This window comes from Neofelis nebulosa, chromosome 3 (genome assembly GCF_028018385.1).
Source record: "Neofelis nebulosa isolate mNeoNeb1 chromosome 3, mNeoNeb1.pri, whole genome shotgun sequence".
NCBI classification, from domain to species: Eukaryota; Metazoa; Chordata; class Mammalia; order Carnivora; family Felidae; genus Neofelis; species Neofelis nebulosa.
In genome coordinates, this window is record NC_080784.1 from 23,227,958 (window position 1) to 23,254,721 (window position 26,764).

General features: G+C 38.8%; 1 protein-coding gene across 2 annotated transcripts in view; it reads left to right on the forward strand.

Annotated features, from left to right (window-relative positions):
• The window catches only part of MSR1 (macrophage scavenger receptor 1), an 81,903-nt gene that overhangs the window by 52,352 nt on the left and 2,787 nt on the right, over nucleotides 1-26,764 (forward strand). Inside the window, exon 9 of one of the 2 annotated variants that reach the window (XM_058720105.1) lies at nucleotides 16,659-16,847. In XM_058720105.1, the coding sequence (XP_058576088.1) occupies nucleotides 16,659-16,847 (189 nt within the window). Of the gene's footprint in view, nucleotides 1-1,273; nucleotides 2,691-16,658; nucleotides 16,848-26,764 lie in introns of those variants that run through there. The other variant, XM_058720107.1, reaches the window with a different exon arrangement.

The window sequence follows — 26,764 nt, forward strand, 5'->3', positions numbered from 1 at the left end:
TGAATGCCAGCCACTAAAGCATCACATAGCTACAGGATGCTTTTCACAGTTGTTGCACTGTTGATCCCGTTGCCCCTAAACTGAACAACATTTAGTAGTGTGTACCTCCCCCACGAGCTTTGGCGTCACTCGGTGATTATTAGCGTTGCTGTTATTATATTAAGATACGGAAACATTAGTATACATTTTCTCCTTTGTGTTCATTACTTCTGGAATGTGATCACTTCTGACGGCTGGAACACTTTTTTTTTTTTATCCCACTTACCTTCCGTGCTCCTTGTCACTCCAGTTATTTTCACTTAAGCTCTTTGTAACTCTTTTCCCTATCTTCCTGTTGATCTCTGTCTTTATCTCTGCCTTTATCTCTGGTTCTTTTTTTTTTTTTTTTTTTGCTCCCGTTCCTGAGACTTTTTCTGAGCCACTTAACCTTGACTCTGGGGAAGTTTGGCAAGGAAAGAACTTCTGTGTTTTGCAATCTATACACTGAACACCCACACTGCCTTCTGTTACCTGGGGTTACCAACGCTTTGAACGTGTTTTTCAGATACGTTCAGAAATGTTTCACTTACAGATATTTTCATGGCTGTTTTGAACTTAAGTGCACACTTGCTTTGTGAAAGCAATGATAGAGACATTTCTGTGTATGAGTGTTTATGATCTGCAGACTTCCCTCCATGCACTCCCCCCGCCCCATAGAGAGTACGTATAACTCCATAATGTTTCTAAAAGAGAGAAAAAATCCTATACACAGACATCTATACAGTATGTTCTTCTTTTTCCTCATTTAAGTCAACATGTCAGTCATCCGCCCATGTCGGTCCATGTGGCTTTAGCTCTTTTTTCTCGATGACTGTGCATTGTTCCATTATATAGCTGTGCCACAGTGACTATAGTATTCTATCCCCTAGTCAGGAGTGCTTGATGATTTTTTGCTTGCCATGGTTTGGCTTTATTAAGCAATGCTACATTTAGCAGTCTCGTACATGATCTTGTGGAAATACTCTATAATAGACTATTTGCTAGAAGTAGAATCAGTAGTCCAAAGGTGGCTTGCAGTTGACAATGTGATGGTTTCTTGTAAATGGCTCCAAAAAGGTTGGGCCAATTTATTCTGCATGAAATTGCCTGATTCCCCACATCTTCAGTTACTTCTGATAAATAAAACTTTATATGAAATTACGAAATATTAAATGAAATACATTTAATATTTTTTTAGGCATGATTTAAATATAAAAGGAATAATCACTGATTTCCTCTTTTGTACATTTGTCAGGACCAGTGCAACTCCCGGATCATATTTGGGCAGGGCCCTTTTAAGATCAGGCAGGTTGGGCAAGACACCCTCTGCTACCATCTCATTAAAAGGCCCCTCACCTCCGGACAAATCATCCGCACAACTGACTCCAAGATCCCTTTGTGTGGCTCCTTCAAATGACTCTGGTTCCTGTGTCGTACCCAGCTTCCACATGGCTTTCTCTCCGGGTCTTTTGTGCTGTTTGGACCTCTGTTCCTATGCTCAGACCTCTTCCCACTCCAGTAACCCACCATCACCACCATCTGCTGGCACCCTTAGCTGGGTCACCTCCCATGTACTGACTGGCAAGCTGCTCCTACCAGTTCTCAGAGCAAGACCAGGAGCCCTCTGCTCCCCACTCATCTGATGTCTTACTGAACCCAATTTAACCCACTGGGTTCTAGGAGACATCTCATGGATATTGATTATATTTGGGTTCTTTACATTCAAAAACAATACTCTCAATAAGTGATAGGGATAACGTAAAAGAAAATTCGTTCATTCATTCATTCACTCTGCACATGTTCATTGTGTGCCTCCTGGAGCTGAACATAACAGCTAATAAGATAACTATTGTCTCTGGCCCTCATAGAGCTAATAGTCCCTGAAAGCCTAGACATGGAAACAGGTGATTATACAATACAACAGAGCTATACTGGGGGAGGAACAGTGCTCTACAGGTGTTCAGAGGAGATCAAGATTATTAAATTCTTTAAAATATTAAAAAATATTGATTTTGATTCGCTTAGTTTACCTTCTTATCTGCTTACTCTACAATTATACCACCCTCCCCCCCACCCCGTTTTCCCCCAAGTTTATAGTGAGGTAAAGTAGAGCTTGAACAGTTCATTCAACACATTTAGACCAAAACACAGAACTTACTTCCTTCAATTACCTGGCAATTTCAAGAAAATATTTTGATTGTGAAAAAATAATGCTGAAGTTTTCTATTGCAAAAAGCTCTTTTGTATTTTATGCTTTAAGTATCTAGTATAGATCCTGAAGATAAGGAAATATTTCCATAGAACTGGAAATATTTTATGTAGGTGAAGAAAGGGATAAAAAAGAGGGGAAAGAAAAGATAAGAAAAGGCAGACTGAAACAAGGAATAGGAAAAATATAGGCTATCATGTTGTTTTTGAAGTTCTTTCTGTTTATTAGCAGATGACGTTTTCACACCTCTCATTTTCTTCACGGTTTACAAATAGTCGCAGGCGTCCCAGTCTTGAATTTCTGGTAGAATTTGAGCGTGTCCATGGGTCCCTCAGCCCTTCCATTCCCTCTCCTGGGAAAAGCGTTTCATGACACCTACCTCACAGGGTTGTTGTGAGGGTCACGTGAGATACTGTGTGTGTGAAGATGCCCTGTAAAATCATAAAGTGCTTTAAACACACAAGGTCTGCTTCGCCGTGGTCTCTCTGAACCGGAATTGCTGTTCCGTGCCGGAATCACGCAGACATTTAAAACGGTCCTGAGGATAGGAGTGAAAGCAAAATGAAAATGCAAGAAGCCAAGTAAATGTCACGGACAAAAAGAGAGAGATGCTAGAGAAGAAGATGAGATTTTACGCGAGACAGAGGAATGAAAGTGTGACCAGATCACAAATCACTGAGTTTGTCTGGGCCGAGCAGAAGAGCGTAAGTTGTAAATAAAAGAAGTGACTAAACGGAGTGTGTGCCAGAGGCCAGAAGCTGTCAACAGAGGTCCGAACAAAATGTCAGTCTAATAAAACAAGAGAGTCCAGGCTCTGAAGGACGAAGCGTGAGCCCAAGACTCTGCTGATGAGAAAGCTCCAAGAAGGGTTGAAACAAATTAGAGTTGTCAATGGTCCTCTGGGTCTGCCCCTAATGACACCAGAGTCTCCAAGAATAAAAACAAAAAAGAGGAGGGGGAGGAATCAGCCAGTCTCGAGATGGTCCTTACTATTAGAAGACTGGCCGGGTCGACTAGCCAGTTAATGCAAACACCTGGAGGGGAGTTGAAGCTCTTTGTCCAGGGTTGAATTAGGTGTCACTTCCTACCCCACTCTGTACTGGGGGCCAACTAGAACCTGGGAACCCGTCTTCCCTTGCCATCAGGCCGTGGTCCACACTGGCCACAGAATGACCCTGATCCCAGAGATCGTGGCAGATAATTGCAGGGCACTCCATTCACAGGTTGCTTGACAGCCCAAAGTGCAACTAGATTCTAAGTGTGTGAAATACTGATCCAGACTTTGCAAATTAGGGGAGAAGGATTTCTCTTTTCTCCTTAGACAAAAATAGATCTGAATGCCCAGCTCAGATGCACAAATTAAACCACCCTGAGTAATGTGCGAGGAAGAGACGGAAATCTGCCTCGAGCTCTCCTGCCTATCACAGGATTCCTCTGTTCTGTTCTCGCCCGACGTGGAAGTGTGTTTCAGTCAAGCAAAAACAATTCCTACTATACAATTAAACACTTTGTGTGAGGCTCTGTCCTAAACACCGATGACCAATGTGTCATTGGTTAGTATTTTTTACTGCGCTTTATTCATGCCCAATGAGACTATAATTAGAATGTGAATTTACAGTGTCTTAAAACTCGTGCAAGGGTGTGAATATCAGTTTGACTTCCAATTGATTTCTACTGAGGACAGCACAATCGCAAATGAATTTTGGTCTTTCTCAAAGCATTCAGCCGACCGAAGTAAAACCTTCTCCTCCAAACACTAAATAATGATAACAGTGAACATTTAGACAACACTGGGTGTGCACCAGGGGCTTTTGATGCATTATCTCATTTAATCCTCAGAAGAGCCTTTGAGGTAGGTACTTTGTTATTCCCATTTTGTAGATTGGAAAGTGAAGCTCACTGCTGATAAATGGAAGGGCAGAAACTCAAAGCCAGGTGTATCAATCTCCAACGTCCCATGTTGTAACCAAGACTGCATTCAACACCCCCACACTAGTTTTATCTTTGCTAAATATAAATGCCGCAAATGCATAGCGTGGAGGGTGTGGGGAAAAGAGGGAAAGAGATTTGTAATAAGCAACTTGGTTTTCCAGAATGGGCCTAATAATTTGAAGACACAAAGCAGGTGGAAATTCTTAGAGTATGACTTCCATTATTTCAAATTAAAAAAAAAAAAAAAGCATTGCCAATTAATCTTGATTTGTGTATGTTTCTACCTTCGCATACTATGTCGGCTCTTGCCTCCAGTTCTGCTCCACATCTATTATTCAGAAACATAGTCTCCCCGGAATACCTGTGAAGTTTACATTGTCGGTAATAAGAGTTATTTACTTATGGGCGTGAGGAGAAGGAACCACCTGTCAATACTCTGTTTTTATTTTGGTAACTGGCTCACAGATATATTTTTTAATATAATCTGGCTGCTTTGATGTCCCTCTTCTGTTATTGTGTCTCTTTTTCCAAACTCAATTGTGTAGTTTTCTCGGCAGCACCCGTTATGATTGAGCAGAATACTCCATCGGGAGCCACGTGGCTCCAGGTAACTTAGCTAAGCCTTCTTGTTCTTGACACTCTGTGGTTTTTAAAGCTTTATGCGAGTCCATGAGGTGTTGTCAAAACGTGTAACGTTCCGTTAACACAATGGGTGTGTTCCCGAATAGTGGAGATGACTAATACGTCGTGTAAGTTGAAATAAGAGATTTAAATCGGGGATGGATCCAGCAGTCAGCGTTTACCCTGTTGAGTCTCTCTTCCGAGCTGACTCAACACAGCCCGACTCCTACCTGAGCCACTTAGAAGGAAAGGAAAAAAAAAAATCAGTACAGCTCCACCCAGGTCTCTCACACCAGCAAAATTTGAAATCCATCTAGTTACGAGCCTGAAAGTGGTGGACTAGACCCAACACACCGGTTCCCATCATCCACAGCCTCAGAAGACCAAACGGCTTGCCTGCCCCGCTTCAGAGAACCGGGTGCTGGCTTCCCACTCTGCAGTCGCTGTGGTCTCACGCCAACACGAGATTGTTTCCTTTGTTCCAATTAAAGCACCGTCCGACTTCGGGCTCACAACCATACTCGCCCCCTCTCGCCCTGGACTTCTCTGGAAATGCACCATCCTGCAGAGGGAATCTCAACACCAGATTCCCCAGAACCACACAGTTGCTGGCTTGCACGTGAAGTGCCCGAGAAATATCTCCCATTATGGCTTAACCTACAGGCTGGCCCCTTCCCGGGGGTGCTCTGTGTGATTTCCATTCCCTGCTTCCCTGAATTACTCGCATTCTGCCTGACCCACTCACTGCAAAATGGAACACCTGAATCCCAGAACTTTTCAGATGCTCATTACCGGGAACTATTTAAAGGAATCTTAATGTGAATGATTTAGCAAAATGAAAACCACCCTTCTTCCTAATGATGTTCTGTGTAATTCTGATTTTCCATTTCCTAGAAATGCTGAAAGGTAAATTGCATCACCTGAACACAAACATTCAGTCTCTGTGCACAATATTTTTGCAAAAACTCCACATGGCTTATAGCATAATTCATTTATTCCCTACAAAATGATTATCTGTTCTATTCCAAAACAAGCTTTCATGCCAAACTCTCTCCTGTTGTAGTCTCCTGTTATATTCTGTTACCTTCTATTTCACTCGCACATAGAAATACTATGTCTATACCAAAAGAACATGTATTATATTAATCACAGAAAGTAGCCAAATGAGTAATTATTATTACTGTAGTAAAACATCTAGTAAGCCCTTAATAAATACTTTTGCAGGTTTAAAAAAAAAATTAATGTTTGTTTATTTTTGAGAGAGAGAGAAAGAGAGTACAAGTAGGAGAGGGGCAGAGAAAGAAGGAAACAAACAATCTGAAGCAGGCTCCAGGCTCTGAGCTCTCATCACAGAGCCTGATGCAGGGTTCAACCCCATGAACCGTGAGATGATGACCTGAGCTGAAGTCGGCCACTTAACTGAGCCACCCAGGTGCCCCTTTGCCGTTTTCTTTCTGTCTTTTTTTTTTTTTTTTTAAATAGACTCTGCTAAGCCTTTAAATAAAGTTGGCATTTCAGTGGCACAGTGATTTTGTTAAAGGGAGGTTTTTACTGTGCTCAGATCATGACCTAACAGGGATGGCTGCTTCTAACTTATAAATTAGAGAAAAAGCTGTATTTTCAAATTTATACCCATTGAGGGACTCTGTTACTCATTTGCAGCTAAACACAAAACAGGAAAAGAGAGGGAGACGTGGATTAGTCTGATAGGGTTGTGAGAACAAAGTACGACAGACAGGGTGACTAAACCCAAATCTGTTCCCTCCTAGTTCTGGACCCTGGAAGTCCAAGATCTAAGTGCCCTCAGGACACTAGTCCTGTTGGATTAGGCCCCACCCCTATGGCCTCAGTCAACCTGAACTATCTCCTTAGAGGCCCTATCTCTATATACAGTCACATGGGTATTAGGATGTCCACAGTTGTATTTTGGGTGGATGTAATTCATCCTATGACAGGAAAGTATCGAGAATTGATCTCAGTGTCTGAAGTCTCACATCTAAATCTTCGCGGGGCAAAGCCGGAACTTTCAGAATGAGGAAGATCTGCTTCAGGTGTCTCTGCCCATCTTCCTGTCCCTCACTTCTCAAGGCCTACATTGTATAGTAAGTAAATGTGAGACATTCTGCTGTTTTTGTAGTTATAAAATCAATTTCACTTTTATTGGTTTCTTGTCAATGTTTTGTTTTGACATTTCAGGGATGTTCTTTTACATTACGGTGTTTTCATGGAATAATAAAGATTGCCAGGCTAATTCAGTTTAAGTAGACTGTAACCAATGGTGATTAATTAGATCATGAGAAAAAGAATGACCTGGGAAGCTATTTCTTGAGAATTTTTATTCTCAAATAATCACCATTTATGCCTTTGTAAGAGTTTTTTAAGTAGAAAGTAGTGGAAACTTGCTTAATGGAGACACAGAACCTATTGATTCACATAATGGAGAATTCCAAGAGATGGTTTTGCTTCAGGCTTAGTGGGATCCAGGAGTTCAAACTAAGTCATTTAGATTCAGTATCTCTCTCCTTCTCTCTCCCTCTCCCTCTCTCTCTCTCTCTCTCTCTCTCTCTCTCTCTCTCTCTCTCATATCCATTCATAGTCTATTAGGCTCTTGCTGTGCTGCAGAATCTGCACATTTATCCATGTCTGAGAAAGAGTGCCACCTTTTTCCTTAAAAAGAACTCTTGTGGTCTCTTTTTGGAATCTGAGTTTTCCCTTGACTAAGTACTGTAGTCTGTAAAGGATCAATACCAAATGATGGGTTGGGCAGGATCACCCCTTCAGAATCTCAGAGTGCAGGGCTAAAGTTCCTGAAAAAGTGGATCAACTTAACTGCGCTGCTAACTAATACTTAATAATATTCTTGTTAAGTGCTTATTGGACAGCAATATTAGGTCATTTCTTCCATGATGCAAAAAAATTCTTTTATTGGTCTGACATTTGTTCTCAGGCTATGGTGAGCATCAGAATGATCTCTCAGGCTTTTATCCCATATGGATGGCCGGACTCAACATACAGAGATGTTTATTTCAGGAATTTGGGTTGTGGGCTGCTATGTGCGGTTTCCAGAAGCTTTCTTTGGAATTCTGAAGCACAGTGTAGTTGAAAATTTCTTTTATACATGATACTTTTGTCGTATCATCACCGATTCCCAATTAGGCCAGAAATCTGAATTTTTAAGAAATAATAATATTCATAACAATACCTATAACAGAAAGAGTGAGTCTTCTGGGCCAGGTGTTCTACAGAGCCCTATGTATATACCTACTTCATTTAATCCTGTCAAGAAACCTATCTGTCTGCTGTTTTTCCCATGAGGATTTAGAACAGGTCATTAACCTGTGCAAAATCACACAGCTAGCATATATGAGGCGGAGTGTGAATCTCGGTTTATCTCATTTTAAATCCTATCACATTAGAGTCTCTTTAGTCTCTTTTGCAAACCTCTTCAAAGTACATTCATGGACTAAACCAGTTCTCACGAAAGTCCTAGAAGGCAATTCCACAAGATGTCATAACAAATGAAGAAATTAAATACAATGAAAGCAGGCAAAACAATTTGTCCGAAGTCATAAAGGAAGTTTGCAGCCTGACTTCCCATCTAAACAAGCTTCCTGTTTTATGATACAGATCCTCACCGCCCACCCCACCCCACCCCACCCCCAGCCCCCTCTGGTAAATAAGCACTAGGACCCTCTCATGTGAAATAAAGCATTTAGTACCCTAACCTAAGGACCCACATTTTGCATTATTTTCTGCTTTTCTTTCTGTTATTATCCAAACAAAATTTGCTATCCTGTGCTTTTTTTCTTGTTTCTAAGAGTATCTACTTTGATTACACCAAAACAGCCAAAGTTTAAGCTAAGCAAATGGAAGCAATGAGTCCTGGAGGAGAGAGAAACAGCTTTTTTCGTTGGATATTTGAGACGTCAAGTGATGTGTCCTCAAATATTGTGGACACAGCTTTCGGACACAAATCATGGCTTCTACTGTCAAATGCAGACTGTCTATGCTATTTTCTACCAGTCCCGGCAAGTCAGTCGTGATGGCCCCCTGGAGCTCTGAAAAGTTATGAGCCTAAACAAAATATAGCACACAATGACAAAGAGAATGTATATTGGCTTTTAATTTACCTCCTGATCCAATTCAAGGGGCAAACACTCAGTTATTTTAGAAAATAATTTGCTCTTCATAAAAAGTCAAAGAATCTGTCCTGGGTTGTCAGCCTTGCCAATAACTGGACAGATAAATCTTCCTTGGGCCAAAGTTAAGACATTTTTCTCCACGAAATCCACAACTCAAAATCCCCACAGTCTATGATTTCATAGTTTCCTAGAATAACTTTCAGAATGAAATAAAATGAATAATTTTATCACTACCTTTTGTATAGTACTTTACTATTTAAAATACATTTTTTCCACATAATGTCATATTTGACACCTCAAATGTAGGAGGTACGTGTTAATATATTTATAAATAGTCAAGGCTCAAATAGGCTAAATCACTTATCAATGTCTTAACAGATTATAAAGAGGGACACAAGGACATTTATGAGGTCTGACTGATGTCTACATTTTCAGAAATCAGAAAGAATGATAATGTAATTAATGCTATTTTGTGGTGTGAGTTTTCTAAATTAGCTCCATTCAATATCTTAATGGTTTTAAGTGAAGAGCAAATTGTAAATAGTCTAAAAATAGGCAAGTAAAATGCACCTTTATACATTTTTTGCAGTTCTCCTCAGCAACTCTAGAAACTAAGACTCACGTAGAAATGAGATATTAAATAATAACAAAATTGGTCTAAAATGATAATCAATACCCTAATATGTGGATACGGTCCCTTGAAGAAAACAATATGGTCTTTGAAACACAGACACGTCTGTTTAATTGACAATTTGGAAATCCAATAGTAGAAGCAACATTAGCGCCCAGGATACTCTCAGACAACTTACGCTCCCAACCACACTTGCTTTTCTTGTCTTACTCAACCTTTCCGTTTTGTTTGTTCCCCCCCCCCCCCGCAACATAAACTTATTCTTAACCATCATATCCTTGTGGGGATCTGCACAACAAGAGAGGTATTCTTTTTAAACACAAAGTTCTTCCATCTTAAAAATTTACCACTTCTTCCAGCAAGATTCTTTTAAAGCTATCTCTGATGAGAAAGCTCAAAAACTGACAAATGAAATATAGGAAAGAATAGCCTTCTGCTACTTTTTAATTTGCACACACTGAAGTAATTCACTCCCACTCATAATTAAGTTAGATTTACTCAGTGCTATGTGAGTTTGGTATCGTGGATTTTGAAGCAACAGATTCTCAGTCTTTAGTTATTCAGCAGTTGAACTATAAGTGTTCAGTATAATCATGGTGGAGTTTGCTAACTAATTTCCAGTGAATTTCCAATGTCGCCAAAATATCTACCACCTCTCTATTCTGCAGTCCTCAAATCTTGGGCCTTTAGTTTGTTCTTCAATGTTAAAATAAAACTGAACACCAACCTCATGTTCTAAGGCAATTTGAGTGCCTCCTATCTGAAATAGTCTGATGAAAATACAGAAAAAATTACCTTCCATCATGTATCTTCCCTGCTACCTCTGTAATACTGGGTTTAAGAATGTGAAAATTCACATCCGCATGAACCCTCAGAATATGACCTTACTTGGAAGTCGCATCTTTGCAAGTGTAATTAAGCTAAGATGAGGTCATATTGGATCCAGGTGGTCCCTAACTCAAATGGCATCTTTATGAGAGGGACACACAGACCCAGGAAGAAAACAGAGGCAGAGATTGGAGTGACACAGTTACAAGCCAAGGAACATTAATAACTGCCAGGAGCCACTAGAAGCTAGGAAAATGTGAGGAAGTATTTCTCCGAAGAGCCTTCAGAAGGAGTATGACCCTGTGGACATCTTGATTTCAGACTTCTGGATTCCAAACCTGTGAGGGAATAAATTTCTTGTTTTAAGCCACACGATGGGGATCATTCGTTGTGGTTGGTTTAGGAAACAACCTACATACCTTTCTTTCTCTCCACACTGCTCATTCCACAATAAGCACTACATCTCTCCCTTCATTTGAGGAAGAAGCCTAGTGCTGCCTGGGGATCTGAGAGGATTTTACTGAAGGTTTAGTTATAATAGGAAAATGCAAGCAGAACAGTCTACAAGGTAAAGGTGAACCTCAGATTTCATTGTCTTGAAATTCCCAGCCAGTGTAGACACTACATTTTCCTCCCTGGCCGCTCTCAATCTCTCCGCTGTCATCAGACTACACTGCACGCCTCTTCTCCACTAAGACCCTCTCCATCTACTTTGTGCTCTGCTCTGTCTCGGATTTCCAAAATGTTTGTCTCCTTCAACTTCCAGAGTAAGATTCAAAATCTGTTACGGTAATTTTCCAGAGAGGTTTAACTCTGTTTCTCCAGACATCTGATATCAAGGTTGTGCTGCGGTTCATAGCTAACTACCTCATGAAGCTAATTATCATAAAGAAGACATCACTTTCCTTTCTAGAGGAATTTGGCCACATTGTGAGGACTTCCAGATCAAACTGCAATCAGATTTTTTTTTTTAATTTACTAAATTTGGAAATAAATATAATAATTACCATTGTAATAAATTTAACCCTGAATTCTAATTCTAATAAATGATATGAATAAAGAAAACGTGACCATGAGGTAAATGATACGGTAATAGTTGAGATAACTATACTCCTCAAGAATTGTTTTTAACCTCCGTTCTTGACTTCTACGCAAGTAGCGGTGAGGGACACGTGCAAAGAAGCCCCCATAGTTCACATCCTTCCTGATCTCTCTTTTCAGATTAGAATTTTCCCTATCTAATAGAGCCTAGTAGAGTTAGAATCCCTTTTTTTCAAACTCTTAAGACTGGCACTGAAGCACTTTTGTAACTTATTTAGGGCTCACGTGTGGCTCCATCAACAGAGCTGTAGATGTGTTCTCTTCTTTAAATAAAATATATTTCAAATATAAAGGGAAAAAAGATGAACATTTATAACAAACAGCTACCCAGTAGTCATGTACACATCACCTGGATTTTGGAGAATTTGACATTTTACCATACTGACTACAGGTATTTGTTTTTTACGAAACAGAATGTTAACTAAGACAGTTGAGACCCTATTTATGCCAGCGTCCCTAGCTTTTCCAGGGTGAACCTTTATCTTGGAATATATATGTCTCTTTCCATTTCTGGTTTTATACATTTGCTACATATGTATTATGCACAAACAGCAGACAACATTGTGTGTGTTCCTTCCATGAATGGCCTTATATCTCGCTCATTCTGAGCTTGTTCTTTCCTCTCAATTTTGTGAATTTCAGCTTTGAGTCATTGACCCTTTACAACAGTAAGGACATTAGTGACTCTCCAGCCACCACTTCTTTTATGAATCTTAGTTTTTAAAATAATGCAATTCCAGAAAATAAGAAAAAGATTATATATTCAATTTCTTGCCCCATATACAAAATTACTGTAATTTCCTTGGGTACATCTGGTCTTTTTGTATAATACTTATATTATCATCTTTGTTTTTCCATTTCTACATGATCTTTTGATGTTATGCTTAATGCCCCCAAAACTCTTCATTTAATGTATATATAATAATCAACTCTTTTTCTATTCTAAGATATTTATTATAGTTATGTTTTATTTCCTCCTTTCAAAATAAGCCCACAATAAACAAAAATAACCTCCAAAGTTGTTAACTTTTATTATGTTTTGAATTATTTCTTCACATTACATTATAAAACTTTTTGTAAATTATCTGCTCTATGACATATTTTTCTTTTGAAAAAATTTTCTTATGATCATAGAAATATGAGTGAGCTATTAGTATAATAAATATCTTATGTATTGGTTTTATTTTATATACAGACTTTTAAGAATATATAGAAATGATCAGTACTATACCCTTCCCTTCAGAACTGGGAAATAAGAATAGTCAGATTGCCTGTAGGAAGTTAAACGAAAATGAATCAGAGCAGAGATATGCCAAATCACCTAACCTGATGGAATGTATTAACATATGTAAAGAAAAATGTATTAACCAAACAGTGTTGGCCAGTCCCAGAGGCAAAATCTCATTGCTGTGTCTCATTGAAAATTAATAAATTAATTAAAGTAATAATTCACTGATTGCAATTTGACTTCCTGTGCAGATTGCCCACGGGGAGAAAATGGCCTTGTCAAGTAGATACAAATATTCCAGTTTTTGAGGCAATTACATTTCTTGCTGTAAATTGAATTGACATTTAGTCCCAAGATTCTGTTGAACGTTAGTCTGCCACTAAGAAATAAATCCTCTGAACCTACAAAACGGGGTTTTAGGATATATAAAGGCTTCTGATCATTCCTCCCACTTTGGGGGGCTCTCAGTAAATAGCCACATCCTTTCTTCCCCTAATGGGACTCGTTTATCTCAGGTAAACCAGCATCTTCCCTTACTGCTTCTACACGTAGGAATTATAGTCCCTCCAGACACCTGTGAAATATTGAATTCTATGTCTTCTATTGTTTGATATTTTCAGCATTTACTAACTCCATCCACTCAGGGATACACTTTGCACATCAGGAAGAGCTCACGGTGATTCATTCACTCACTCATACCATAACTCTTCATCAAGTGCCTCCTAAGTGAAATCCTGTGCTCTGCCAGGTGCTAAAATGTTAGCGGTAAGGATCTCAGTTTAATGGAGAAAACAAACTGGTTTAGCGTGCTTTGGTGGGTCATTAGTGCTGCTGAAGCTTCAAGACGGAAACCTATCCAAACCCTGGGACTGGAGGCGGCACGGGGAGAACTGGATGGTGTGTGTGTGTGGGAGAAAGGGTGTAGGGGGTTGAGGGAGCATTTCCAACAGCGATCAAAGCTCCGGAAATAAGGGAGAGCAAGGCTTATTTGGGAAATGTGACCGGTTATATAACAGAAGTAAAAAGCAAGAAGGGCACGGATGGAGTGGTTCTCAGCGAAGCTGGAAAGGAAAGCAGAGATGAGCCATGACCTTATTTGTTCCAGGACCACTTAGCAAAAGTATCCCTACCGAAATCCTCTGGCATTCTAGTCCATGGATTGTGTTTTCAACTACACCAGGGGTTGGCAAGCTTTTTCTGCAGAGGGTGAGATAGTAGATATTTTTGGCTTGCTGAAAAACTTGGTCTTAGGGTAGTTAAACGCTTTCATAAGGTCATAGAAGCCATGTGAGAGGCGGAACTAAAATCCAGATTATCTGATTCTTGGGTTTTTCACTTCAGCTATACTCTACAGTGACAGATATAAAAAAGAAAGAAAACACATCTAAATATATAGTATAATTAATATTACATAACTTTATCAAGATTTTTTAAATATCTATTATGAGCTGGACTTACTGTCTTTGCTCAAAACTCACCTTCAATAAGGAAATAGCTCCCCTACTCTTTCTTACTTGACAAATGCATTAACACTGTCTACATGCCAACAAAAATGGCCACACCACCGACCAAATCTGTCACCACCTTGGTCTTCCACTTCCAGGCTCCAGAACTGTGAAAAATACCACGTCGATTGTTTAAGCCACCCAGTCTATGGTGTTGTGTTATAGAGCCTGAACAGGCTAAGACGATACTAATGTTTGAGAAATACTACCCCAGGATACACAAGGCTTCTTAATGACATTTTGGGAGGGGTAAGTGGTAAAGAATACACAGCCATAACACTTTCCTACACCTATTTGGGTAAGAAGAACATCAAGCTCATGTAATCAGCTGTTTGAATATGATGTGTTTTGTCACAGCATCATGATAAATATATTATGTGTGGGTATATTTGACTTCTGGAAAGACAAAACCTTTGGGGGTGGTACTTGTTAATACTACATGACTCTAATATTTTAAAACATTAAACAATCCACGCCTGGATTATTATTGCCCATTTTCTTAAGTAATTATAATGAATGACTGGGTCACATGGGTATTTTACTTGGTAATTGAAAGTGTGAATACTGTAACAACGAATTATTTTGCCTTTAAGAATGTTTTAAACTCATGTTTATTAAGTGAGGAATGGCTTATGCACTTGGGCCTGATTACATTAATTCGGTATTTAGCACTGAATTCTATTTTGGAAGAATCAAGAAAATAATTATAATTATAATACCACATATTAACATGTTAGCTTTTTATGTTTTTGAGTGGCTCAGTCAGTTTTGTTATAGAATGTTATAGAAAATTGTTGGTATTCTTGTTACTGGATTATGGTTTCAATAAAATTTAGAAAAAAAATGTTGCTGAGTATTTCTTCAATTAATTGAGCTTTGTAAACCCATTCCCTAACACTCCATTTTCATATGACAGGGATATATTTGGTGATAGTCACATCTTGCTTTTTTCACTATAGTGCTTCTCAAACTTACATTAAAAAGATACATTTAAATAGAACTGTACTTATTCGTTGGCTTTTATAATTATTAGAGAATATTGTTATTTTTATTTAGCCATGAACTAAATTTTAAAAGTATTTTCTGTCTCTGCCTTTCATTCTATTCTTCAGCCAAATGATTTTTAAATGAAAACTTACTAGAATAATAAAGGTTCTTTAAAGAAATTTTGATTCTCTGGGGGCATCTGGGTGGCTTAGACGGTTAAGCGTCCAACTTCGGCTCAGGTCATGATCTCGCCGTCAGTGAGTTCGGGCCTTATGTTGGGCTCTGTGCTGACAGCTCAGAGCCTGGAGCCTGTTTCGGATTCCGTGTCTCCCTCTCTCTCTGCCCCTCCCCTGCTCACGCTCCGTCTCTCTGTCTCTGAAAAATGAATAAGCCTTAAAAAAATAATAATAAAAATTAAAAAAGAAATAAAAAAAGAAATTTTTATTCTCCAAGTGACTTGTTTTTATAATATTTACATACTTTTATTTATCTGTCCCTAAGTTCATTATATATATATATATATATCCGTATATATATATCCGTATATATACGTATATATATATCCGGATATATATATATATATTGTTTTCTTTAAAAATAGGAGGCACGGGGCACCTCAGTGGCTCAGTCTGTTAAGCGTCTGACTTTTGATTTTGGTTCGGATCATGATCTCACCGCTGAGACAGAGCCTTGTGTCTTTGGATTCTGCCCTGGGTGTTCTCTCTCGCGCTCTCTCTCTCTCTCTCTCTCCCAAAACACAAAACAAAACAAAAAAACCAAAAGAGTCATTTAATAGTCATTTAAACGTGCACATGATCAAAATTTTATAAAGGTTTATCATATATAGCAATTTGATTAATTTTGCGAACAAAATTTTTATAGTTAAACACATAGTATATTTCTTCACAAAGTTTATTGCCTTAGTAATTTCTCAAAATATCCAAAATAATAAATATTGTCACTATAGTTATCTTGATTCTCTTGTAAAAGATAGGATGTTTGGTCATCTATTTTTATGTTTATAATTTATAAAATATCTTCCACTTCCTACATCATCGAAAGTCACTGGATTACGTGTTCCAGTTTGTGTGTTAATGTGGCAAGAAAATAACCAATTTGTTATTATTTTTACTAAGTAGTATGAAAAGTCTTTAGCATATTAATAAACTTTTAGATGTTGAATTTTAAAGTCTTTGGGGCATAATATTTGAAGTGTTCTCATATATGTAACTTATATAAATTGTATATGTCACTCATAGAAGTGTTGAGACCGAAGAAATTCGACTTCAGTTTTGACTAATGCAATATCTGCAATTAAACTCTTTACCAACAGGTGGTGCTAGAAAGTTTAATATTTGTTTCAGTAGTCCTACTTCTTGGGGGAAAAATGTGGCAATTTTTAAGCACTATAAAACAATAGTTATATATAATTAACCCCTGCTTGCTTTTGTTCCAGCTCCACCTAAGACCGTACGATTGGTTGGTGGTAGCGGTCCTCATGAGGGCAGAGTGGAGATTTTCCACAGTGGCCACTGGGGCACAGTCTGTGATGACCACTGGGAGCTACGAGGTGGACAGGTCGTCTGTAGAAGTTTGGGTTACCAAGGTGTTCAAGCTGTGCATAAGGGAGCTTACTTTGGACAAGGTAATTAAAAAATATATTTCATATACATATATATAGTAGCAGCAGGAACATATAAAATAGGAAGAGATATCCTATGTAGAAGTTTTTTTCAAAATCCCTTCCTAGAAAGTAGAAATGAAAAGAAATAGATCTTAAAAATAAATGGCATACGCTCTCAGGCGATCTTTAGTGTTTAAACGGTGTTTAGACTCATTTGGTTCAGTAGACAACACCAGAGGAAAATAGTGATTGGTGCAGTTAGAAGAAAACTAGGGACAAGTGAACCATAGGCCGTCCTGGGAAGCTCAGTTTATGGATCCGGGTCTTGGGGGCATAGGAGCATTTCCCGGTGCTTGCTCACATTCTCTCCTCTGCGGAACTGGAGAGCCGGGCACCGGCTTGTGCATTTTCCTCGCAGTCGTGTTCCACAGCAGTGAGATCTATCCTTGGTCCCTGATGGAGCACCTGTATTCTAAAAGGACAGTGAGGAGCCATGAAAGAGAAAGAAGCGATTACATAGGCTCTCCCTACCTGCTCCTTATGATTTCTCTAAATCCTTTAAGAAACGTGATGAGAAATAAGGGAAGAGGTAGGTTACTTTCCCCTCTATTTGAGGTTCGTAAAACACTGAGTAATTCTGTTGCTGCATGCATATTTGTGTATTTTTACCCAGCTGACTCCATAACCTGCTCTATGAATGTATTAAAGAGCTAGGAAGAGAGGCACCTGGGTGGCTCAGTTGGCCTAGCGTCCAACTTCGGCTCAGGTCATGATCTCGCAGTTCTTGAGTTTGAGCCCCATGTCAGGCTCTGTGCTAACAGCTCAGAGCTTGGAGCCTGCTTCAGATTCTTTGTCCCTCCCCTCACCACCCTCCCCTCTCAAAAATCAATAAACGTTAAAAAAGAATTTTTTTTTAAGAGCTAGGAAGAAAATTTGCAGGGGCCAAAAGTATTTGAATGTATACATCTTAACATTTTTACTGTCTCATTTATTTTTCCTAAATGGGTACCTTACAACAGGTTTTATGTATAATTAAACATATGAGCATTTCAATTCTAAATGATAAAGAGATTAGAAAAAAGTAACCATATAAATTAGACTTTTAAAGTCACTATTTTTTTCCTTATTTACTCTACAAATCTGACAAATACATAATTAGTTTCTCTGAAATTGATGTTGACAAAAAAAATTGGCCTTCTTGATTTTATTAAGTGTTATTTTAGATATGGGCAAGAAGAATTTTCATGCAAAGTTATAAACATAAGATTATTTGGTAATGCTGCTATTTTGTCTATAGCAATAAAATAAGGGAGTGTGTCAAGATAAATAAACTTTAAAAGAAGAGATAAATTGGGGCACCTGGGTGGCTGAGAGCCTGCCTGGGATTCTCTGTCTCCTTGTCTCTTTCTGTCTCTCTGTCTCTCAAAAATAAGCATTTAAAAAGAGAGAGAAATTTAAGCAGAGATCCAGGTTCCAAAGTCTTCAGGGGTCAGAAAAATCATTTAGTCTCATATGAAGAGGTGAGATAAGACAAAAGAGTGTGGTGATGGCAAGAATTTCTGTACCTAGGCTCAGCCCCTGGCCCCAGTTTTTAATTTGTGTCTTACAGCTTTGAACAAAAGAAACAAAGGAAATAGAAAAGATCCATAATTTTCTACAACCATACATCTTTGGAATTTCCATATGTTCCATCTCTACTAAATTTTCAGAACTTTCTCCCCAGGTTGGAAAGTATGGGACTAAAATCATTCTTGCACCTCTAAAATGTACCTCCTAAAGCAAACGTTTTAAATATCAATAAGCCAGATAATTGTTTTTTCTAGAGAAGAAAACAAAATTTAAAAATCCCCAACTCTTGGTCACTGGAGAGTCAAATGAATCAGTCAGTCGTTTAGCAAGACTGAGCTACCAACCTTGGTTTCAACAACATATGAGGAGAGAATTTATTTCTGTGGAAACTAAGACCAATAGCATGAAAGCCCATTTATTTCAAATATTTAATCATATAAAATATTTCAGATGACTGTTAGCATCTGTGAAGTGAACAACCACAGTGCTTAATGGATGAAATACAATTTTCATCGATGGTGACTTCTTCACCTGGTAGATGGATAAAATTATTCAGTTGTAAGAATAACAACATGTAGATTATTTGAATTATTAGGATGTGCCTTTGTTGACAAAGTGAAATACAGTTTGCCATTTTTCAGATAATTTAAACATGGGCTAGCTGAATAACTGAATCCAAAAAGAGAAAACTATCCTAAAACGGGGGAAAACTCACCTTTCCTCAAGATGAGTGATTTTATAGCTTACATTATACAGAGAGACATTTAACTTTGTGTCTTTAAGAAACAAGCCCCACGCACCCAGGTGACTCAGTCTGTTGAGTGTCTGACATGGGCTCAGGTCGTAATCTCAAGGTTCGTGAGTTCAAGCCCACCTCAGGCTCGCAGCTCTCAGTGGAGAACCCGCTTCAGATCCTTTATCCCCCTCTCTCTGCCCCTCCCCTACTTGTGCTCTTTCAAAAATAATAAAACATTAAAAGGAAAGGAAGGGAAGGAAAGGAAAGGGAAGGGAAGGGAAAGGAAAGGAAAGGAAAGGAAGGGAAGTGAAGGGAAAAGCCCCTCACCCCACGGGATGCCTGAGTGGCTCAGTCAGTTGCGTGTCCAACTCTTGATTTTGGCTCAGGTCATGATCCCAGGGTCAGACTTTGCACTGAGCATGGAGGCTGTTTAAGATTCTCTGTGTCCCTCTCTCTCCCTCTGCCCTTCTCCCCTGCTCGTATGCGCTCTCTCTCTCTCTCAAATAAAAATTACAAAATCTGTGATTAAAAAAAAAGAAACCCTGTAGGTGCAGTTTATTAATCTCTTATACCTTGAAGTATACCTTTCATCTATTATAAAGGGTAAACCAAATTCAGAGCAACAGCAGTAGCATATGTACTGTAATTCGCGGAAAACGAGTAACGTTTGGCAGAATATGATCTGTGGAAGGAAAGCAAACAAGATGCTGTTCCCCAGCTTCATTTCCTCACTGAATATGAAGCCTTGCCCTACACTTAAAAGCTTTTTTCTCTTGTTGTGCAAGTTTGTATTTAAATTTTAGTTTGTTGACACATAGTGTAATATTGATTTCAGGGGTAGAATTTAGTTGACTCGTCACTTACATGTAACACCCAGTACTCATCACAGTAAGTGCCCTCCTTAATGCCCATCACCCATTTAGCCCATCCCTTTGATGCAACACTTGCCAGCAACCCTCAGTTTTTTCTCTGTATTTAAGAGTCTCTAATGGTTTGCCTCCCTCTTTTTATTTTATTTTTCCTTCCCTTCCCCTATGTTCATCATCGTGTTTCTTAAGTTCGACATGAGTGAAATCATGTGATACTTGTCTTTCTCTGAATTATTTTGCTTAGCACAGTACATTCTAGTTCTATCCACATTGTTGCACATAGCAAGATTTCATTCTTTTGATGGCTGAGTAATATTCCATTATATATATATATATATATATATATATATACACACATATATATACACACAAACCATACACACACACACACACACACATATATATATATATATATATACACATATCTAAATATATATACACAAACCACATCTTCTTTATCCATTTGTCAGTTGATGGACATTTGGACTCTTTCCATAATATGGCTGTTGTTGTTAATGCTGCTATAAATATCACGATGTACAAAGCTGTTTTCCATTGAGTTCCAAACATAGGTGGTAAACACAAAGTTAGAGATGTCTTAAGCTTGCATTATTAACATTAAGGCCTACTCTCACAAGTAAGGTATTCTTGTCCCTATAGCCCTTCTTCCTGCTTGTATCTTCAGGGATTAAGAAAAGACAAAAATAAGCATTCTGAAATCCTGGCAAGAATATGTTTTCCATTTAAATAAGTAATAAAACAATAGAATTTAGTCTAATATGAAATGCATCATTGGGCTGTATGGAGACAGTTCTCTCGTATTTTGTTTGGATAACTGACTACTTCTCGAAGATGAGGGTCCGTTTTTAGTGAGGCTGTGTTTTCACGGTAGTTGGTGATTCTATACATGATATAGAGTGTTGTTATAATGAAACAACCAGGCATGTCTGAATTTTGTTTTCCTTTAACATTCTTAATTGCCTACTGAAGTGAATTGGAAAGACTAAGAATTTTATAACTGAGGAGATATGAGATGAAACCTTAACTCTGCTACTTCTGTCTCAGATTGCATTTTTTCCCCCAATAAAATGAGAATCATAGCACCAACCCCATCAGATTTATTCTGAATCTTAAATGAGTTGGCATACAGAAAGTACTCAACGCAAAGCCTGGCTCATAGTATCGCTCAATATGTTGGTATAGATCACTGTAAGCAACGGCTCCAACTGTATCATTCCAAAGGTATTTGCCATCCTCTTTGCAAGGATCAGTACCATATTGTCGATGACATCAGGGGTATTCCAGGGCTCAAAGTTGAATGTGACTTTGTACTCCACAGAAGTGTGACTGCAGGAGTGTCTTCTGTGGGGAAGCCAACCCTGTCCTCACTCTTCTCAAGACCCTGCTCTTTTCACCGCTCTGTGGATACTTCAATACCAAACAATTGAACGATGATTATGAGAATTTTAAAATAAGGAAGCAAGCTGATCTGGGAGACATAATAGAACTGAGGTTATTTGTTCTGAAGAAAAAGACCCTGAGCAATAAATTTCATGATCTGCTTCATTGTACGTTGTATTTTAAGAACCGGGCTTACATTGTAAGTGGATTTGGGATTAGACACGGCAAACAACCTCTTTATGTGAAGCTGTTTCAACTCCTCCACCTTAAATTTACAGTTTCACTCAGGAGGAAAAGAAAAGGCAATTCCGAACGCAGGATAGAGACTGGAAAGGAAACTTAGAAATATGAGTGGAGGTGGGCGTAGGGGAGAGAAAGAGAGAGATGCATTCAGGTTTTAATTACTTGTTCCCTGGGGAAGTAAGAAAAATCAGATCAACACTATATTGTACATTACTCCCAGAACTGAAACAAGAAGAAAAAAGTTTAAATTTATACCCTTTGTATTTTCCCCCTTAAAGAAAAAAACACAATTCTGGACATAGTTATTCCCCTCCTCCCCCTTCTGGTTTTAAAACAGCAAACCTGACTTACCCAAGATAATCCTTGTTAGCTTTAAAAACAATTACTTTTGCAGCTGCAGGCAAAATGTTTTATAGGAATAAAGCTTAAAGCTCACTCCTTTAAATAGGTTCTTTTATTTGGATGCACCTTTTGCAGACAGTGGAATGTTTTTTTTTGTTTGTTTTTGTTTTTTTGTTTTTTTGTTGTTTTTTTTTTTTTGAGTACACCAGAAGGTTAAACTTAAGGAAGCACTGAGTGGCTCCTGGTCGCTGCACGGGGCAGTGCAGGGTGAGGGAGTCACTTCTCTGCCTGACAGGCTTTCCAGTCTCTTGTTCCAGTGGCCTCCCAGCAGCAAACTTGAACGACCTTTACCGACCATGGTGGTGCTCCAGGAGTTTGTCCCATCAGTTCTTGCTGATGCAGAAAGCTGGAGCTGGATTGGGGTAGCCAACTCGTCTTCTAAGTTTACAGGAGTTTGCGCTGCCGCTCCAAACGTGAAAGCAGAAACTAAAGAAAATTCTAAACATAAATATCATCTTTTTTTTTTCTAGTACCCCTTTCACATTTCATAATCAATTTTCCAAGTGGAAGTTTTTAAATTACAAGAATAAATGGAAGGAGATCAAAAATATCACTGTACCTCTGAACTGGCCCTTCAGTGAATGCGAGTAAAATCTCAAATATAAAATATATCAGTGACTCAGAACTCAAATTCTTACAGACTGACCCCTGCCCACTGGAAGTTTTAAAATGTAAATGTTTAGGTACACTGGGTGGCTCAGTCGGTTGAGTGTCTGACTTGGGCTCAGGTCATGATATCAGGGTTTGTGGGTTCAAGCCCCGCATCAGGCTCTGTGCTGACAACTCGGAGCCTGGAGCCTGCTTCGGATTCTGTGTCTCCCTCACTCTCTGCCCCTCCCCCACTCACACTCTGTCTCTCTCTCCTTCACAAACAAATAAACGTTAAAAAATTTTTTTTAATGTAGATGTTTAGGGCCACTGGGTGGTTCAACCAGTTGAACATCCAACTCTTGATTTGGGCTCAGGTCATGATCCCAGGGTCGCAGGATCAAGCCCTGCGAGCCCCCGCACTGAGCATGCAGCCTGCTTAAGATTCTCTCTTTCTCTCTCTCCCTCTGCCCCGCTCCCCTACTCATGCTCTCTCTCTCTCTCTAATAAAAAAATAAAAAAATAAATAGAAATAAAAATAAAAAATAAATAAAATAAAAGGTAGATGTTTGGCTGCTGGGTATTATGGAACCTGATTTGGAGCCCACTGAGTTCTTAACACATCTGTTTTGTTACTTATGGTAACAAAGACAATACGAAGTATGGGGTAATATTGTTAATCAAGTACACACTATATGATATCACTTAGTGCTCACATTGCCTGTGAGAATAGATATTATAGCCCCAGTCTGCATAGAGAAAGTCGGTCAACTTAACAGAGCTGTCACAAAACCTGCCCAAATTTGCTCAATGGTTATGGTGGTTGTGGGGGGGGAGACAAGATTTGCGCCTTAACCTATTTCTTTCCGCTAGACAGAATGTCCTTCTAAGTTCGTTATCTTGAAGAATTTCCAAAGAGCTTCTTTAAAATCTTAGAATCACAGAATTTTAAAGGTAAATGAAATCCCAGAGCTATATCAGCCCCACCTCCTTATTCTGCATCTATGCTAAAACAGGGAAAATGCGTGTCTTCTTCAGAACCACTAAACTAGAATTGATAACTATAGTCTAAGTTTACCCATTCTCAGTTCTGATTCCCATTCCGTTTCCACCTTTGATTTTTAACCTCACCAAAAAACAAAACAAAACAAAACAAAAGGCTTTTTTCTTGAAGAAGTTGTTGACTTCTCAACCAGAAGTCTTTTTTTTTTTTTAATTTTTATTGTTTATTTATTTTTGAAAGAGAGAGAGACACACAGAATGGGAGTGGGGGAGGGGCAGAGAGAGAGGGAGACACAGAATCTGAAGCAGGTTCCTGGCTCTGAGCTGTCAGCACAGAGACCGACGTGGGGCTTGAACTCACAGACCCGGAGACCATGACCTGAGCTGAAGTCGGACGCTTAACCGACTGAGCCATCCAGGCGCCCCACAACTAGAAGTCTTTAAAGTAATCCAGATTGAAATCACCCAGCCATGACTAGATTTAATTAAAATTCATTCAGACTTTTAACCAACAGCGGTTTTTGCTTCTCCACACACCTATTCGGCAGCTGCTCTGAAATCTCATCACTATACTACCTCTCATAAAATATGATCACCTTTTTGGTGTTTGTTGTTTCCCAGAAAAGTGGTGAGGGACTGGACAGCAGATTAAATCTGAATCTTTGAAACAGATATCCCTATCTGTAATTTTTTAAAAAGAGATTATGAGGGAATGACATCATCGGTTGAGCACATTCCCAGGCATCACAAACCAAACTCATAAAATTTCAGAAGCCGTGGACAACACAGTGATAGCTGTCTGCTTTTGGAAACACAAAATCAGTCAATTTGCTCTCCTTCCAGCCCCCAAATGGTAAAGGGAATTGTAGATGTGTACGTGGTTAGGTAGATAAATAGATAGATGGATGACAAATAGATAGGAGTATAAAATAAACTGAACACCTCAATTTTGCATAGTTTGCCACTAGCCAGAAAGAAAGTTCAGAGACAAACAATAACAGTGACGGCAGCAGCATCCAAATTCCTTGTGGAATAGTTATTATGTAAAGAAATAAAAATAAAATTTGTTTTTTAATCTTTGAGGTTTACATCAAGGTAAAATTTTATGAATCTTATGCTACGTTTGAATTAATTTTTAATGCAGAAAACAATTTGGAATGAGATGGAAAGATGCATATTAAACACATGTTTCCCTTAGGCTCAATAGTCCTGAATATATTAATATAAAATTAAAACAAATCTGTGAAAATTATTTTTATAACTCTCTTTGGGCTTCTGTGCAGTCAGTGAATTGTACCTAGTCTTAAATGTCATCATGTTCTGTCTCTTGGTGTCATTCTGTTATTTTGATAAACGCAAACATTTTTCCTGAGTCTCAGTTGATGTACCTGTGAAATGGAGATAACCGCCATTATTTTACAGCGTTATTAGAAGACGTAAATTTTAAACATCAGGTGTAGAAAAGACCTAGGATGTTCACTGTGGCTGAATCTTTTCTACATCGCTAAAGACCAGAGTTACTGAATCGCCCAATATGTCTATCATATCCGGGTCCTTGGTGGAAAAAGCACCGGAATAGGAGGTAGGGGTTCTAGATACGGGTATCAACTCCGCTGCCGATTACGTATGTGATCTCAGTTGCCTCATCTACTCTAAAACATAAGCTGGAAGTCAGTGCAAGAAGGAACGGATTTCGATTCCCTTCATTCAGGGAGGCAGGCAACACAGATCTGCTGAACGACTGACTCTAACGACGCAGGGGATTGCAGTGAATCATTTTTTAAAGGCACTGGCTCCACGCAGATGCAGGGTGGAAATTAGCTACATGACCTTGGCCCAACTTACTTACTCTCTTCGATTTTCCCTCTCCTCAACAGTCAAATGGCACTAGAAGAGCACTTAACTTCTTAAGGTTATTTGAGGACTCAATGAGATAACAGATTAAAAGTACTTGGAACGTTTTCAGCCACATCATTAATTCGTCACAGACTGGGCTTAAATGTTCACGGTTTACTACTACAGCTTTGGCATTCTGACATTTGTGACTTCCTTTACGGAGGCTTCTCAACATTTGTGTTCACATATCAGCACATGAATGGACTCTTTTCCGTGTTGTGCTACCCCTGCGGGGCTGTCCTGCTGGTGCTCCAGCCACTGGAGGGGAGGGATTCTCATTCTTAATTCTCTTTTCCCCGGATTGTGAAATGTCTGCACTGCTGAGATCGAAATCCAGTGACTGAACCTACAACATGAGGAGTGACCGCACGACAGTGCCCTGGAACAGAGACTCTCATAGAGCCATCCCGTTCTTGGGCTCCCTTTATGACAGACCCATGCTGTCCCCAGAAGTTTTACTTACATTTGTTGATACACTTTATGAATGTCTGTATGTGTAATAGACACAATGTAGAAATGTCCCACTGTTTTGGCTCTCTTCTACCCGGACATGGGCAGAGCTCCACGATTTGTGCAGTTGTGACTATTTGCATATATTTTTGAGTCCCTTTGGGGCTTCCAAAAAATTTAGATAGACTTTATACATTTACAAGGAAGCACACGTGTGCAGACACGCCCACACATACGAACACTGACAAACACAAAAAAAGATGGGGCTATACCTTGTAAGAGCCCCTTGGGAACAAAAATGTATTCCTGGCAAGATTTCTGATTTTGAGGTCATATTCCCCTAATCTTTTTCTTTTTTATCTGCCTTAAAATTTTAAGTCAAACAGGCTCAATACGGTTATAAACATTTCAAAATATACTTGAGTTCTCAGGTTACTACTTTTATAATTGATGAGCCCAGGAAGACCTTTCTTTTCTAATAGAAATATTGTTTGGGCCCGAATGATTTAATTACTACTATATGAACTGAACAATGCAGTGTTCCGAATTACCTTGAGAACGTGAACCCAAATATAATTTTGTCTCATGTTTGGATCTTTCTAGTAGAGGCACAAATTATCCAAAGATTAAGAGAATGCCCCAATTTTGTTATAGGTGGAAATAAAAATTTCCTATCTAATTCTGAGAGTAAATGAAAACACAAGTCTTCAGAGAAAAATCTCTCCATACACATCCTATTAACTGTCCTTCTAGCTTACAGACTTTCTTCTTTAATCCAACTT